The sequence below is a fragment of the Danio rerio genome, chromosome 4, assembly GCF_049306965.1.
Source record: "Danio rerio strain Tuebingen ecotype United States chromosome 4, GRCz12tu, whole genome shotgun sequence".
In the NCBI taxonomy this organism is placed as follows: domain Eukaryota; kingdom Metazoa; phylum Chordata; class Actinopteri; order Cypriniformes; family Danionidae; genus Danio; species Danio rerio.
Genome location: NC_133179.1, coordinates 5,483,901 through 5,500,106, shown reverse-complemented (window position 1 = coordinate 5,500,106; position 16,206 = coordinate 5,483,901). Strand labels below are relative to the sequence as shown.

Genomic DNA, 16,206 nt, shown 5'->3' with positions numbered 1-16,206 from the left:
GGAGGCAATGTGCGAATTATCCATTTATTTTAATATTTACTAATATAATGGATGTTCTCAGTGTTTTGAGGGCTATTTAGTGACTATTTTAGAGGTTACTGTAGGTCAAACTTTTCAAATCATGTGTCTAAATTTAGCTTTTTTTTAGGCTACATGCAGATATAAACACCTATGTTACACAAAAAAAAAACATGTTTTGTGAATTAAGTTTTATTATTATTTTTAAGTTTAAAGTTTTTTTTTAAATCAAGTTTTAGACTGTTGAATGGTATTTTTTATTATGCTTTCACATAAATGGTTTTAGAGGGATCAAATGTATATTTATGTTACGTTGTGTATGTTTATGTTATGATACATTTTTAATTATTATTATTTAAAATATATATCAGAGATCGGAGAAAGCTATTTCTTACTAAAGAGACAATAAAGTCGGTGAAAATCATAACTAATTAAAAATTTTAAGTTAATAAAACAAAGACTATTATTTTGCATAACTTTTAATATAGTTTAATTGTGTCAAAGTATGGCACTCTAATTTTTGACACAAGTGGAAATGTGTATCTGTTTTATTTTATTTTTGGTTTATTTTTTACTGCATTGTGACCTCTGCCGATTAATTTTTGCCATGTAATATTTATACAGAATATTTTAGCAAAAAATGTCAAAAACAAAATAATAAATTTATATATATATATATATATATATATATATATATATATATATATATATATATATATATATATATATATATATATATATATATGAAACATGTATATATGTATGTGGATGTATGTATATATATATGTGTGTGTGTGTGTGTGTGTGTGTGTGTGTGTGTGTGTGTGTGTGTGTGTGTGTGTGTGTGTGTGTGTGTGTGTGTGTGTGTGTGTGTGTGTGTGTGTGTGTGTGTGTGTGTGTGTGTGTGTGTATGTGTATGTATATGAAACAATAAAAAAATATTTAAGGTTTCCTGAAAAATACTTTGCATGAACATTATCGGAAACAACTACTGAACTAAACCACAAAATTTTATATATATATATATATGTATATATATATAAATATTTGTGGTTTCAACTTCAAAGTATGTGTACAATGTGTATGTTTTATTTTTTATTGGGTTGACTGGATTCTTACCTCTGCTGATGAACTTAAATGCAGAGTGTATTTTTTTTAAACAATATATAAGAAACAAAACAAAATATAAACATATGTGATTTATTGGATTAAGAACAATGCACATCTCACCACTTTAAATAATGAAGCTACAGTTTTGGCCCATATATTCTTACTATTTTAGTACGTCTTTGTCATTTCAGTTCTAGAAAAGCTGCGTTCACATTTCAACCCCTTTCCTGACTTTCTGCTGACGCTGTTTCTTCAGAGGGTCGACTAGGGTCATGTGTCTCCTTATTTCTGTCCTTCAGCTCCTGAAATATCCTGCTACAGTGCTCGACGCTTTGCTTCAGCTCCCACAAGTCTCTCTGGACTCCGTCTAGGATGTCAAGTTTCGACAGTTTTCTGTCTATCGAAGCCAAATGACTCTGTTCACTCTCAGTGACTCCCAAACTTTCACTGCAGATTCTTGGATTCATAGTGCTGCATTGATTCTCCTGCCACACCATCTCAAAATACGAGTCTATAAATGCCTCAAGCTCCTCTATGTTGCTGTCACCCCATTGGTTGATTAGTTTCTGCAGGCCTTCCGATTGGACGAAATCAATAAAAGCTTTCTCTTTTGCGGTTTGAGCTGTGTAAGGTGTATTCCAGTGCAAATATGAAAGTGACGGCACATACAGCCTTTCCTCTAGTGATTCATTCCTAAATAGTTGTTGTATGTTCATTGATTGTTGAGTTGGGGGACTACTTTCTGGCACATTCCTCCATGGTTCATTTGTGTGAAACCATTCAGATGCGTTGAGTATCACTACTAGTCTCGGACGAAGGTTTGACATCCTGTCAGATAATCGGACACTTCTGCAGGCCAAGGATTGAGATTTGTTTTGTGAAAGACTGATTGTATTTCTCACATCAGTGAATGTAGATGGGAGTGAATGTTCAGGGAGACCAATCATTTGAGGATGTCTTTGAATGTCTGGATCACCTGGAACCATAAAAAAAGAGAACTGTGAGATAGAATAGTGTCATTTTAAGTCGTAAAGTTTGTATTGTGTATTTATATAGTGCATTTATCATGTATGGCCAAACACACAAAGTGCTTCACAATCATGAGGGGGGCCTCTCCACACCACCACCAGTGTGCAACATCCACTTGGATGATGCGATGGCAGCCACAGGAGACCGGCACCAGTGTGTTCAGCACACACCAGCTACTGGTGGAGTAGAGAGACCGTGATAGAGCCAAATTGATGAATGGGGATGATTAGGAGACCCTGATGGGTAAGAGAATTAGACCAGGATTGCACCCCTACTCTTCACAAAAAGTGCCATGGCATTTTTAATGACCACAGGACCTCGGCTTAACATCTTATATGAAAGACAGCGTTCACTGACAGTATAGTGTCCCCTTCACCATACTGAGGCATTATGATTACTTTAGGAACTGATAGACACATTTGAAACAACAACAACAACAACAAAAGAGTCAGAATTGTGGAGTGCAAACTATTAATTGAGAGATATGATTATAATTATGAGTTATAAAGTTATAAGTTGAATAAATTCTGGGGGGAAAAGACTGAACTGGGGGATATAAATGTGCTTATAATGTAGTTATAAATGTTTGAACTGACAGATTCAATTCCAAGAAATAAAGTCTAGACTGAGATAAAAACGTGAAATTATGCTTGGAATTAAAAGAAAACATGCAATTATAAATCATAAAGTGTACAATTCTGAGAAAAAGTGAATTGTGAGATATTAATATGCAAATTCTGCATTAAAAAGCTAATTACACAAACCTAATACAAATTATTCACAAATTAAATATAAAGTCTAAACTGAAATGAAAAGAAAACATAGCATTGTGGATTATAAAGTGCAAAATATTAATTCTGATAAAGAAAGATTGTGATGTACACACTTGAAATTCTGAATAAAGTTTAATAAATTAATGGTAAATAAATGTATTTATGAATTTTGAATTGAGAGATACTGTATGCAATCTGAATTGAAAAAGTCTGAATTACTGAATTTAAAAAACTGAAAAAAATTTAAGATGCAATAAATGTTGGAACTGAGAGGTAATATTAGTATAAAGTCCAGACTGTGAGATATAAACTTGCAATTATACTTTGAATGAAAAGAAAACGTGCATCATAATGCATTATAATGTTTAATGTTCTGAGGAAAACAGTGAATTGTGAGATTTTAATATGCAATTTTGAGTTGTAAAAATCTGTATTAAAGGACAACTCACAAACTAAATAAAAAGTCTCAACTCAAATTAAAGACACACCGCTGTGGAGTATAAAGGTTTTACCAATTCTGATAAAGAAAGATTATCATGTATAAACTTGCAGTTCTGAACATAATTTGATATATTAATGGTAAAACAAATGTATTTATTGGCCCAAAGTTGCCCCATAATCTTTGATTTGACCCACCATGCCATCTGAAAAGAGAGGGAGAATAATGATGATGGTTTAGAGATTGTATGTAATCTTTTATTCGATTGTTTTATTGTTCAGACTGAAATTAAATGTTTTAATTTTTATGGTATAAATTATTCAAATTAGGTAATCAGACTAATAGAGGACAATGCAGAGACTTGGTGAGGGAATCAAGGTAAAGGCAGACTGTTATACTGTAATGTTTTTCTTTTTAGCAATAATATGAAATAATTTAGGATATTATCCATGGCAACTTTAATGTAAAATAGTTAGATAGCTATATTTGTCTTTGGCCCACAGCTCTCGATGATATTTGGTTTTTGGCCCTTTATATGAAAGGTTTGGACACCCCTGCTCTATAGGTTCTGAGGAAAAAGTCTAAATTGTGAGATGCAATAAATGTTTTAACTGAAAGGTACAATTGCAATTGCAAGAATTAAAGTAAACGTGCATAAAGAAACGTTATAATGCATTATAATGTTTAATATTCTAAAGAAAACAAACGTGAATTACTAAATATTAATATGCAAGTTTGAGTTAATTTGCAATAAACTCACAAAAAAAGACAAAAAATCTGAATTGATATTAAAAAACATACCGTTGTGTATTATAAACTTACAATTCTTGTAAGGAAACTCGAGATTATGATATAAACTTGCAATTGTGTAAATTCCAATCAAATAATGGTAAAAATTGCTCACCAAGATGGATGTTAGACTTCCTAAAAGTGCTGATTTGCACTTTGCCATCATGTGCCTTTCCAATGAATGGCAGTGCTTCATGTACTACAGGTCGTTCAATATTCCCTTGATTTGCATGGCTGTTGATCATCTGCTCCAGCACCGTCTCCTCTATCTTCAGCATCAGTTCTGTGACCTGACTGTCATTGTGCTTGATCTTGTTGTTGAACACCTGATATCTATTTCCACATTTCTGCACCAGCGCTTGCAGTGCATCTCCTTCACTTTCAATATACTGCTCCACACTAACACCCCCAAGCCAGTCTCCATTTGTGAACAGCACAAGCGTGCTGCTCCATGCATTCCCTCCCAATGCATGCAAATGTTTCTCAGCTGCTTTCAGCTTTTTTAACGTGAACGAAGAGCTTGCATTGATAACCAGCAGGAGGATGCAGATTCCATTGGCTGAACCAGAAACCCAGTCAGTGTGAAGCTGCCTGCTGAACTCTGCAGGATCTGGACACTCAGTCGACCAGCCTGGAGTGTCTATGACCTCAACCTTCGTCTCGTTGAATATAACAGAAGCTCTAAAGGGGTTTTGGCTGTCAGTCTCTTGTTCCTCATTACCCAAAATGCAGCTCGCAGAAGATGTCTTTCCAGAGTGTTTGGCGCCCAAGAGAATCACTCTTACTGCTGAGGGCAGTTCAATCTGCTCTGTTTAGAGAAATAAATAAGGCGCCAATCAACCAAAAATGTCTTCATGTCTGTTGTAAAATACTGTAATAAAATACTTCAAATAGTATCGTGATACAATAATAAATACAATACTTCTTTAAAAAATACAATACTTCTTCTTTTTAATTGTCCTGTGACAAGAATGTGTGTTGTTCAATACAGTGGTGTAGTCCTTGCTATACGCACGTATACTCAGTATGCTTACTTTTTTCCATGAGCTGTTTGGGTATTACCACTTCTGAGGATCAATAATTGAGTATACCCTCAGTATACTCGCTTGTTTTTCTGATTAAACTTCCCTAATTTGCATGTATTTGCGTCCCCTTTAACTGTATACCAAACAGGTTTTTTTTTTAACTCGCTACTTAATTTGTTAAGATGTGCCTATCTCTTACGATTCTTACTTAAATATTTATATGACACATTTTTCTTTGTTTACCCCAAAAGGATCTGATCCTGATCCAACCTAAAATTAAAATCCTAAAATCTCCCCTGTAAAACAGTATTTCACATTTGTCTTAATTGTGCCGCTAGTGAACGACACTATACCGTATATAACACTAAAAACAATTAGGCAAAGACTACTCATAAATCGCGTAACTGTGCGATTTAAAAGGGTAACTACTAGTATATAATAGCGACAACAGAATAGAACAGACAACAGATTCCTAATAGTTTGGTTTAAAACAAGCATGCACAAATGTGACAATTAAAAATAATTGCTGATTGATGTTTAAAGGAACCTATAAAATGTAAAGTAATAAGCCAGTAAAGAAAGTAAGTTAAAAAGCTGTCTTTCCATGTGTACACAGGCCCTTTTGAGTTAACTTAAATACAGGTAACTGATGTAAAAAAAAAAAAAAAAAAAAAATTATATATATATATATATATATATATATAATTTATTTATTTATTTATATATATATATATATATATATATATATATATATATATATATATATATATATATATATATATATATATATATATATATTTTTTTTTTTTTTTTTTACATCAGTTACCTGTATAATCTCCAATGAATCGAAGAAACATTGACTTTCGTCGTTTCTTTGCCTACTTTCATTTAAAATTTGTGTCGGGTGTAATAGTACACCACCTTTTTTTCTAGGACTACACCACCGGTTCAATAGTTTTTGGACAACTTTGATGAAAGATGTTGATTCACTTCTAATGTTGACTCCTGTATATTTTCGATCAAACTAATCCATATGCAGTTTAATCAAAATAATAATAGATATTGATCTGCAACAACAACAACAAAAAATTCAGAATTGTGAGGTATAAAAATCTAAAATAAGTGAAGTTTATTAACTAATTTCGAGAGGATCATGTGCTTATGATTGCTTGCCGTCGGCCCCGCATTATTCAATTTATGATTCACCAATCAGACGATAATCACCCGAAGTTCCTTATCACAGCCATCTTTGTATTAAAGATTCCCCCCTTCCACCCCTACTCCTCCTACTTTCCTAGATGGGTGGCACAGTGGCCCAGTGGTTAGCACTGTTGTCTCACAGCAAGAACATCACTGGTTCTAGTCCTTACCAAGCCAGCCGACATTTCTGTGCTGAATTTACACGCTCTCCCCGTGCTCAGTTTTCCCTTGTTTCCTCCCACCGTCCAAAAACATGCAACTAATGTTAATTGACTAATCCAAATTGGCATCATAGACATGCTACTAGTACGTAGTTATCTCGTAAGAGCAATCACTATCTGTTCATTAGCTACTACAGCAGGGAAGTTCTTGAGATCTAACAGAGCTCAAACTCCCCTCTCGCCTTGCAAACAGGAGGGAGCCCCGGGCTCTTATGAACTCAGGGCTCTCTCCCGGGACAGCATGCCAAGCTTTATAATCAATCATCAGCTAAGTGTGAACTCTTGAAATATGCATAAATTATGAGATACTGCAAAATCTTTGCCCTAATTCAATAACTGTTGCGGGGGGATTAAAGTCGCTGACGTGATCACCATGGGGAAGTCTAAGAGTAAAATGAGAAAATATGATACACCGGTGTTTTGGAATAGGGAAAAACTCTCTTTACGCTGTTTTCATCTGCTTTTATATTATTTGTTTCTATTTTATTTACTTGTCTCTTTTATTCCAGCTTATGTAAAGCACTTTGAATTGCCACAGTGTATGAAATGTGCTACATAAATAAACTTGCCTTGCCTAAGTAAATACACTGTAAAGAGCAATAGAATAAAATAAAGTGCAGTTAACTTATGAAAAGTTTGTTCACCCTAACAATATTTAAACAAGTAATCCCAACTGATTAGCAAATTAAGTTGTTAAGCTAAATAGATTCAAGTGAGCTTGACTTACAATAATATGTGTTTACAATAAGTTGGCGGTTCATTCGGCTGTGGCGACCCCTGACTAATAAAGGCACTAAGCCAAAAAGAAACTGAATGAATGAACTTCTCAGTGGTCATTGTGCAATATTTATACAATAAAAATGTTTGGGTTTTTGTCTTAACTTAAATGTTTTAGTTCAACTTTCTTGATAATTGTTAGGCAATCGGTTGCCTAACATTTTCCTAGTATTGTGAACACCTGACTTTAACACAACTAATTATTTTGAGTAAACGGTACTGAAGTTTACTGTATTAAGAAGTCGTAAATGCAAACTGTTTTAAGTTATGCTCACTTAAAATGATTACACTACTTAGATATTTAAGTAAGGTCAACTTATTATTTAACAGTGTACATCAAGCTTGAGTTGAGGATGCCTGAATGGTTTTCATTTAAATTAAATCACACTTCATTTGGTTATCAGTACATATTTTTGTAGATGACAGAAAATATTCTTGACTTACTCTTGAAATCCCTTAAGTTCTCTCTTCTCCTCCTCACATCTACTTGCCGCACATTCGCCCTTTCTTCCTCCACTCTCCGCTTTCTCTTAATCAGCTCAAAAAGCCTCTCATCTGTTTCAAAGTGGCTCACAGTATTTCCGACTATCATCTCCTCTATCTTCTCCAGTAGCTCTGTGATCTGAAACACATTCCCCAGACTCTTGTTGTTCAGCACATGATAGCGATTTCCACACTTCTCCACGAGCCACTGGAGGGGTTTTCCTTCGCTTTCAATGTAATTCTCTATGGTGGTTTCTCCGAGCCAGTCTCCGAAGCTGAACAGCACCATAGAGTGGCTCCAGATGTTCTTACTTATAAGCTCTACATGCTCTTCAATGGCTCTTCTGTAGGTCTCTGTGAATGATCTGTCCAGCCGCACCACCAGAAGAAAAGCGTGAGGGCCTGGCGGACACAAATACACACTCTTGGCTAGTTCCTCTTTGTCAAATGCTGAAGAATCCTCCATAAAGAAGTTCATCCACCAACCGGGTGTATCGACCACTGTGAGTTTTTTTCCTCCAGTGGTCAATGTTCTGCTCATGCATTGCGTGGTTCGCTTTTTGTCTATAAAGCATACATCTCTTCTCTCTGCCAGAATGCTGTTTCCTGTCGAGCTCTTCCCTGAGCCTTTTGCTCCAAGCAGGACGAGTCTTAAGCTTTTTTGAGGAGATGAGTGCCCTGAGAATAGGAAGAGAAAATAATTATTAAAGGGATAGTTCACCTAAAAATTAAAACACGCTCACTATTTATTCACCCTCAAGTTGTTGTTTTTTTTCTTGTTAAAGTCAAAAGATGTTGAAAAATGTTGGACTTCTAAATTTAATAAAAATACAATGGAAGTCAATGGTGTCCAAAACTCAAAATGTCTTGTTTTCTGTTCAACAGAGGAAAGAAACTCAACTATGATTGTGACAAGTGGAAAATGAGTAAATGAATATAGAATTTACAGTTTTGGGTCAACTATCCCTTTAATTTTCACAATAAAATGTCACAATTTACGTACACCTCATGTTCAAATGCTTGATATCTAATCAGCCAATAAACTGGCTGCAATTCAGATCATTTGCATATCATTTAATATATACCCATTGCTTTTAAATAATGTAATTCTATTGCATCGTCTATTGCAGTGGTTCACAAAGGGGGGTCAGGACCCTCCGAGGGGTCACGGGACATTGAAGGGGGGGTCACCTGATTCCAAAAAATCTATTTATTTTTATTAAACCATAAGAATTGCCATATTTTATCCATAACCTACTGAAGAGAAAAAGTAGTTGTTTATAGTTACTATATACTATATAGTTACTGTAGTAGCTTATAGTTACTAGTTCTTTAGGATTGCGCCACCTGGGGTAATTACATTATATTAAAGGTACAGCAATAGTGTCTGATGCAGCAGATTGAATTTATAATACCAGGTTTCTGTATTTATATCCAGAGGATATTGAGGGTCGCGAGTCACTGGCATTGTCATTTTGGGGGTCGCGGGCTGAAAAGTTTGGGAACCCCTGTCTATTGTATTTGTTTTATGTGAAGTTTAATTTTAAACTAATTTCGAGAGGAGCAGGTGCTCATGATTGACCCAGCTGGTCCACATTAGCTAATCATGATCCTCCAATCAAAGGATCCCAAGTCACTATATACATCCTCATTTCCTTTCTACAACTATCTGCGTCTGGAAGAAACCCCCTCCTCCCCTTCTTCCACCTTCATCCAGAATGGGCGGCACAGTGGCCCAGTGACTAGCGCTGTTGCCTCACAGCAAGAATATACCAATGGCTTCGGGTATTTCTGTGCGGAGTTTGCATGTTCTCCCCGTGTCCGCGTGGGTTTCCCCCGAGTTCCCCGGTTTCCTCCCACCATCCAAATATGCTCTATATTATAGATAAAATAAGCCTTGATCTTTTTTTTTTTAATGTCTTACTCTCAAGAAGTTCACCTTGGCCTTAGCAGCGGGGGAGTTTGAGCGTGACCTGAGCCTTGCCTTGTGAATGGAGGGAGCCCTGGGCCCGAGGATCCATTGAGCTCAGGGCTCTCTCCCAGGACAGCACGCCAAACAAGCCGTGTGATAAATCATGAGCTAAGTGTGAACTCTTGAATTATGTGCGCTTTTTCTGTTGTGTTGTTTGCTTGTAATGTGCACTGAGAAAGCAGCTTTTAAAGGGTGCTATACAATATGAATGTATTGTCATTAATTAGGTCAAGAAGGGCAAACTAAGCATCAGAATTGGTAAGATAGGCAATGTTTGTTACCAGATGGAGTGGTCTGAATATTTCTTAAGCTGCTGAGGAGTTTTATTTACAGACATATTTTGAGATTAACTAAAAATTCATTGGCCAAAAAAAAAGGAGAATCTCTCTTTTGTGTGTTGTAGTGTGCAAATGTAGTGTATAAAAATGGTTTTATAGCTGGTGGGTCAAAGTTGAACCCTAAGATGGTCTTTGTACCCTAAATGTGTACAAACCAGAAGAAAATAGAAATCGATTTATTTTTTGATCATGGTCATTTGGGGAAAAATCATTAGAATTCAACATTTAAAACAACATCATTGAATCTTTTTCTGCTGTTAAAATAGTGATTTTTACCTGTGTCAATCGGAGGGTTAAATCAACATATGTACTTAATATTAATGGTCATGGTGTACTTATTGTATTAAGACCTTTGTATTCAAATGTTTACAGCCTTCATGAAAAATAGAAAGTCATTTATTTCATGATAATCTTGGGGTCATTTTTGAAAGTCACTAAACTTCAAGATAAAAAAAATATATATATAACTGAAGTTTTTTTTTCTGCTGTTAAAATGGTCATTTTGGTCAATGGTCAACAGGAAGATTAAATTAACATTTGTACTTATTATTAAGGGTCATTGTGTGCATATTTTACAACTCACCTTTCATATTAGACCTCCGATCGAGCATCTCCATCAGTCTCTGTTGAGCCCTGAGCTCCACTTCCCTCTTCCTGTCCTCTATTTCCTCTAAACTCTTCACTTCTATTTCAAAATGACGTCCTTCATGTTCTTCCACCAGTTTGTCAATTTTCTCCATTAGCTCCATTACTGTGGATGTTTCCTGGTCATCAAGAATGTGAAATCTCCCATTGCACTTCTCCAGGAGCCACTGCAGACGTTTACCTGATGCCCGAACATGATCTGCAAATGATCTATTCCCTACGTTTTTACCCTTTGTGAACACCACCATGGTGTGACTCCAAACTGTCTGTCCAAGCAGCTGGAGATGTTCTTCGACGGCTCTCTTTCGTTTTTCCATGAACTTCGAGTCGGTTTTCACTACCAGCAGAAAGACGTGTGGTCCTGGCCGACTCAGAGAGACGCTGTGCTTGATTTCTCTCTTGACCAGCTCTGGTGTGTCTTGTGCTGAAAAGTCACACCACCAGCCGGGAGTATCCACCACTGTCACAGTTCGGCCTTGATTTTCTGCTTTTCTCTTCAGGCATGTTGTTCTCTCATGCAGGATGAACTCTTCTTGGTTTAAGATGGCATTTCCCACTAGGCTCTTTCCCGAATTTCGACCTCCAAGGAGGATGATCCTCAAATCATGTTTGCCTTTAATTAAGAAGAAGGGTAATGTGTTTTCACTTTTAGATCATACGAAATAATTATCTTGCTGCTTGTTCAAACTACTTATTTAAAATGAGCTGAAACAAAACAATTCTTAAGACAACTTAATTGTTTACCCAATTCATCTATAGTGCAGGTGTTTGGACTGTGGGGGAACCCCAGGGAGAACATGCAAACTCCACATAGAAAGCCAACTGACCCTGTCGGAACTCGAACCAGTGACTTTCTTGCTGTGAGGCAACTGTGCTAACCATTGAGCCACCATGCTGCCCATATATAGTTTACATACAAGTCTTGGCTAGATTTCAAACAAGAATCAAGTCTTTTTAACCTGTTCAGTCAATACTAATTCATTTTAACTCATTATACTTTGCCACTTTCTTTCAAATAAAGTTTTTACTATTTGTCGGGAATTAATAGTTTTTACCATTTATCAGCAATTAATAGCTTTAGAATTTGCATGATTAATTATAATTTTGCATATTTTATTAAATACAGGTCTATGGAACAAAATCAGTGCCAAAAGTTTTGAATTAAAAAGCTTGTCGAATAACAAAAACTGAAAAAAATAATACACCGATTCAATAAGTTCTTGCATTTTAATGACTTGAATTCCAGGGTTTGTCTTTTTAGATCCTGAAATTTAACACAGCTGTTTATTTAAGCTCTGAATATTTCAACTAAAAATATTTCAAACACATTTTTATACTTATAAATTCAATAATTCATATTCAGTTCTCAGATCTCACGTACAAAATATTCAATGCCCTTTAAAAATACGATGTATAATATTCAAAGGGCAATGTTCAGTTCATTTAATTTCAGTTCAAATATTCGCTTCCATAAATTCAGTGGATCAAATTCGACTGTTAAAATTGAACATTACATCCGGAAACTGCAGGAAAAGCAACAGATTGCAGATTGAAGATCGCCAGCTGCTCTTTCACCACATGTGGAGATGGAATAATTTAAGGTTTTTAACCCAGTAAACAGGTTTTAAAAAAGCTATGCGGTTTCATCCACATAAACCGTCTTTTGATGAATAAGATTGTAAGGCTAGAAACTTACGCTGCTATTCTGAACCAATAATCGGAAACAGAAAGCAGTTGAAGGATGGCGTGTTTAAATTCATTATTTATCTGACTCCATTGTAATTAATCTGACTCCATTAAAGTTGTTATCATCATTGATAAAGAGAAAGAATCTCAATGTCTTAAAGCAGGCAAAGTTGTTTTTTAAGTTACATGTTTAAATATACAGACATTAGAATGACACAAACTAACATCCTGTTTAAACAAATTATCTGTAACGTATGCACTGCTGAGCAACAAAGACAGTGAAACTGCCTTTGTTAGCATATGAGGCTACGCACCAGTGTGCGGGAGATGCAGAGTAAAAACCTGGAGGACCCATCTCATGCTTGGAATGTCTCAGTAGTCCTTCATTAGCATAGAAGGAAAAGTATATCATATTTTCTTACAAGATGTTACACATTCTCTATCTTTATTAACTTATTCTTCCATAGATGCAAGAAATTGTTAATTCGGTGTATTATTATTATTATTATTTTTCAGTGTGTGTTTTAATTCAAGACTTTTGGCATTGATTTTGTTCCATACAGGTCAGAGTAGGATTTTTACAGAAAGATATATGTTACACAAAATGATGGTGGAAGATTATTTCACCCATATTTTGGCTGTTAATTTTCACAAATGTTATTTGAAATGTTAAATTAGATATTTCAGTGTGTCTTATATGTTTATAAATATAAAATCACTATTGAATATTTTAATTATTGCAGACACTAAAATGAGACATCTCACATTTGACCCGCATGTACTGTTTCCATTATCCGCAGTCCAGATTAATAATTCAAGAAACGGACAAGACTGTGAGACAAAGTTAAAATATAACCTGAACGGAACATATGCAATTTTTTTTATTCATGACCCACAACTGCAGCTCTCACTTATATATCACTGCTAAACATTACAAATACAAAATAGCTATAAATAATAAGGTTGAAGTTATAGCAGCAAATTAAATGACATTCAAATACAGTATTGCAGAAATATGCTGATAAATCGAAACAGAAATGGCGCAAATGACAAACACCACAGGGTATAAAGTCACAATTGGTACATTAAACAATATGTTTAACTAAAGAAATCAATTGAATTTACCTACATATAGCATATAAGTAATGTTAAACAATCCGATCCTTAGTTTATCTCTTCATCTTTTTTTCCACCTCATGACAGCAATCATTAATAAAAGAGAATATATGTGGGGACATATTGAGAGCAAAATTATTCGCCCTTCTATCATTTATTCTCTTTCAAATACTTCTCAAGTGAACGAAATTTCCACAGTATTTTCTATAATATTTTTTCTTCTGGAGAAAGTCTTATTTGTCTTATTTTGGCTAGAATAAAGCTGTTTTGCTTTTTAAAAACCAAATAAAAAAAAACAAAACTAGTTAATAATTAATTAAATGTGCTGTCATCATAGCAAAGATAAAATAAATCAGTTATTAGAAATGAGTTAATAAAGCTATTATGTTCAGAAATGTGTCAGAAATCTCTCCTTGAAACAGAACTTGAGGAGAAATAAAAAATCATTTAAATTTCATGACTCAATTTTGGACAATCAAAAGCTGAATAGCATACCTTGATTCTGAGAAGCTCCTCTGAAAGCCATAATAGGTGTTCGATCCCAATTCTCAACATGCAAACATCAGCATCAGCGCAGTCCTGTTATCATAATACATAATGTTTTTTTTTTCACAGCATTATTGTGGATTGGTTTTCAGTGGAAGTGGACGGCACTTCAGTGAATCATCGTTAGGTGTGTTTTGGATCGTCAGACTTTTTCCACAGGTCCAAGGTTTATATTGTAATAAACCAATCCCTCAAGTAAAATAGCAAAACACCACTCCCTCATACATAACACAGCTATATAATGTTGAGCTTAAGCCTGGTTTCTGCTCAGTCAGAGAGTTTTGAACATTGAATTTTGCCATTTAAAATACAAAAATGGGAATTTTTTATGTCTATTGATTATTACAATTGGGATATCAACACATCATGAATAAACAAACTGTACTTTCATCATTGTTGGATTATTTCTATTACACAAAGGGAGATTGAAGGGCAATGTTTATAACAAGTTAAATCCAACTAGCAATCAGCAAACCTTGAGTGTTCTTCTCAAGCGAGTGACGAAATACAAACAGAAACACACAAATAACCTCAGAGATAACTTTGATCATGCTCTCTTTATAGATCCATCAGCTGAAGGAAAAAACAAAACCCAAGAGAAGACGACTGGAGAGATTCATTCAAAGAGCTTCCAAAGGAAGAAATGTGAGGGACACACAGAGAGGAAAGCAAGAAAAGTTCATGGTAATTTAAAAAAGGGCATGAATTTGAGAAGTGGAAGTGGAATGAAGCAGGTGAGGTTTTTAATATTTTCCATTAATCTACATGCATACAAACTGAGAGTTGTGATCTTATCTAAAATATTGCTTGTGCTTGAAAGGTTATGTCTACATGAATCATGATGCCGGTAAAGGAATGACATGCTCAGTATAGGGAGCATGTGATTGGACAATAATCTGTAGTGCAGGATGAGTCATCAGTGTTATTCATTTCTTTTTCTTCTACAAACGGATAAAGATTACCTGAAAGCTAAGGCCATAAGCTTACTCATTTTAATGTTATACGACCATTTGTTAACTGCATAAATATACCAGAGTAGTCGGTGGTTCATTCTGCTGTGGCGAAGGCTGATAAATCGGAGACTGAGCTGAAGGAAAATTAACGAGTGACCTTTTCTTATTTCGGGTGATATAAATACTGCTTTAAACATTGTCCTGATATTCATAAAACATATACCAGTTTAGTTGGTGGTTCATTCTGCTGTGGCGAAGGCTGATACATCAGAGACTAAGCCAAAGGAAAATTAATGAGTGACCTTTTCTTATTTCTGATGATATAAATATTGCTTTAAACATTGTGCAGATATTCATAAAAACATATGTCAGAGTAGTTGTTGGTTCATTCCGCTGTGGCAAATGCTAATAAATGGGAAACTAAGTCGAAGGAAAATTAATGAGTGACCTTTTCTTATTTCTGGTGATATAAATATTGCTTTAAACATTGTCTGGATATTCATAAAACATGTGCCCGAGTAGTTGATGGTTCATTCTGCTGTGGGGACCGCTGATATATCAAAGACTAAGCCAAAGAAAAATGAATGAGTGGCCTTTTCTTATTGATATAAATATTGCTTTAAAGATTGTTCGGATATTTATAAAACATATGCCAGAGTAGTTGATGGTTCATTCCACTGTGGCAAAAGCTAATAAGTGGGAGACTAAGCCGAAGGAAAATGAATGAGTGACCTTTTCTCATTTCTGGCGGTACAAATACTGCTTTAAACATTGTTCGCATATTCATAAAACATATGCCAGAGTAGTTGATGGTTCATTCCACTGTGGCAAATGCTAATCGTATAAATAAATGCTAAATATAGGCTACCATTTTATTTCAATCGCATTTGATGAAATGTAATGGTTGAATTCAATTGCACGTGAATGTACAGCTATATCTGTTTGTTTCTAGCATTTTGACCAGCTGTATACAGTCCAAAGTTCTTGTTACCATTCATTACATAATTTCAAATCGTGTCACGCGCTTTCCCGCTCTACTTCGCGCTTGCAGCAGCAGACCGGAAACTGTCATCGCCCAGCTTCCCC

General features: G+C 35.1%; 1 protein-coding gene across 1 annotated transcript; it reads right to left on the bottom strand.

The window, feature by feature from the left end:
- Nucleotides 1–1,204: 1,204 nt before the first annotated feature.
- si:ch211-214j24.15 lies at nucleotides 1,205–16,187 on the bottom strand. The gene is made up of 5 exons (XM_017355452.4): nucleotides 14,117–16,187; nucleotides 10,758–11,432; nucleotides 7,826–8,542; nucleotides 4,274–4,966; nucleotides 1,205–2,104 (listed from the first exon to the last, which is right to left on the bottom strand). Exons 1-5 carry the CDS (start codon nucleotides 14,145–14,147, stop codon nucleotides 1,344–1,346), a joined length of 2,877 nt encoding a protein of 958 aa, XP_017210941.3. The 5' UTR covers nucleotides 14,148–16,187; the 3' UTR covers nucleotides 1,205–1,343.
- Between the last annotated feature and the right edge of the window lie 19 nt (nucleotides 16,188–16,206).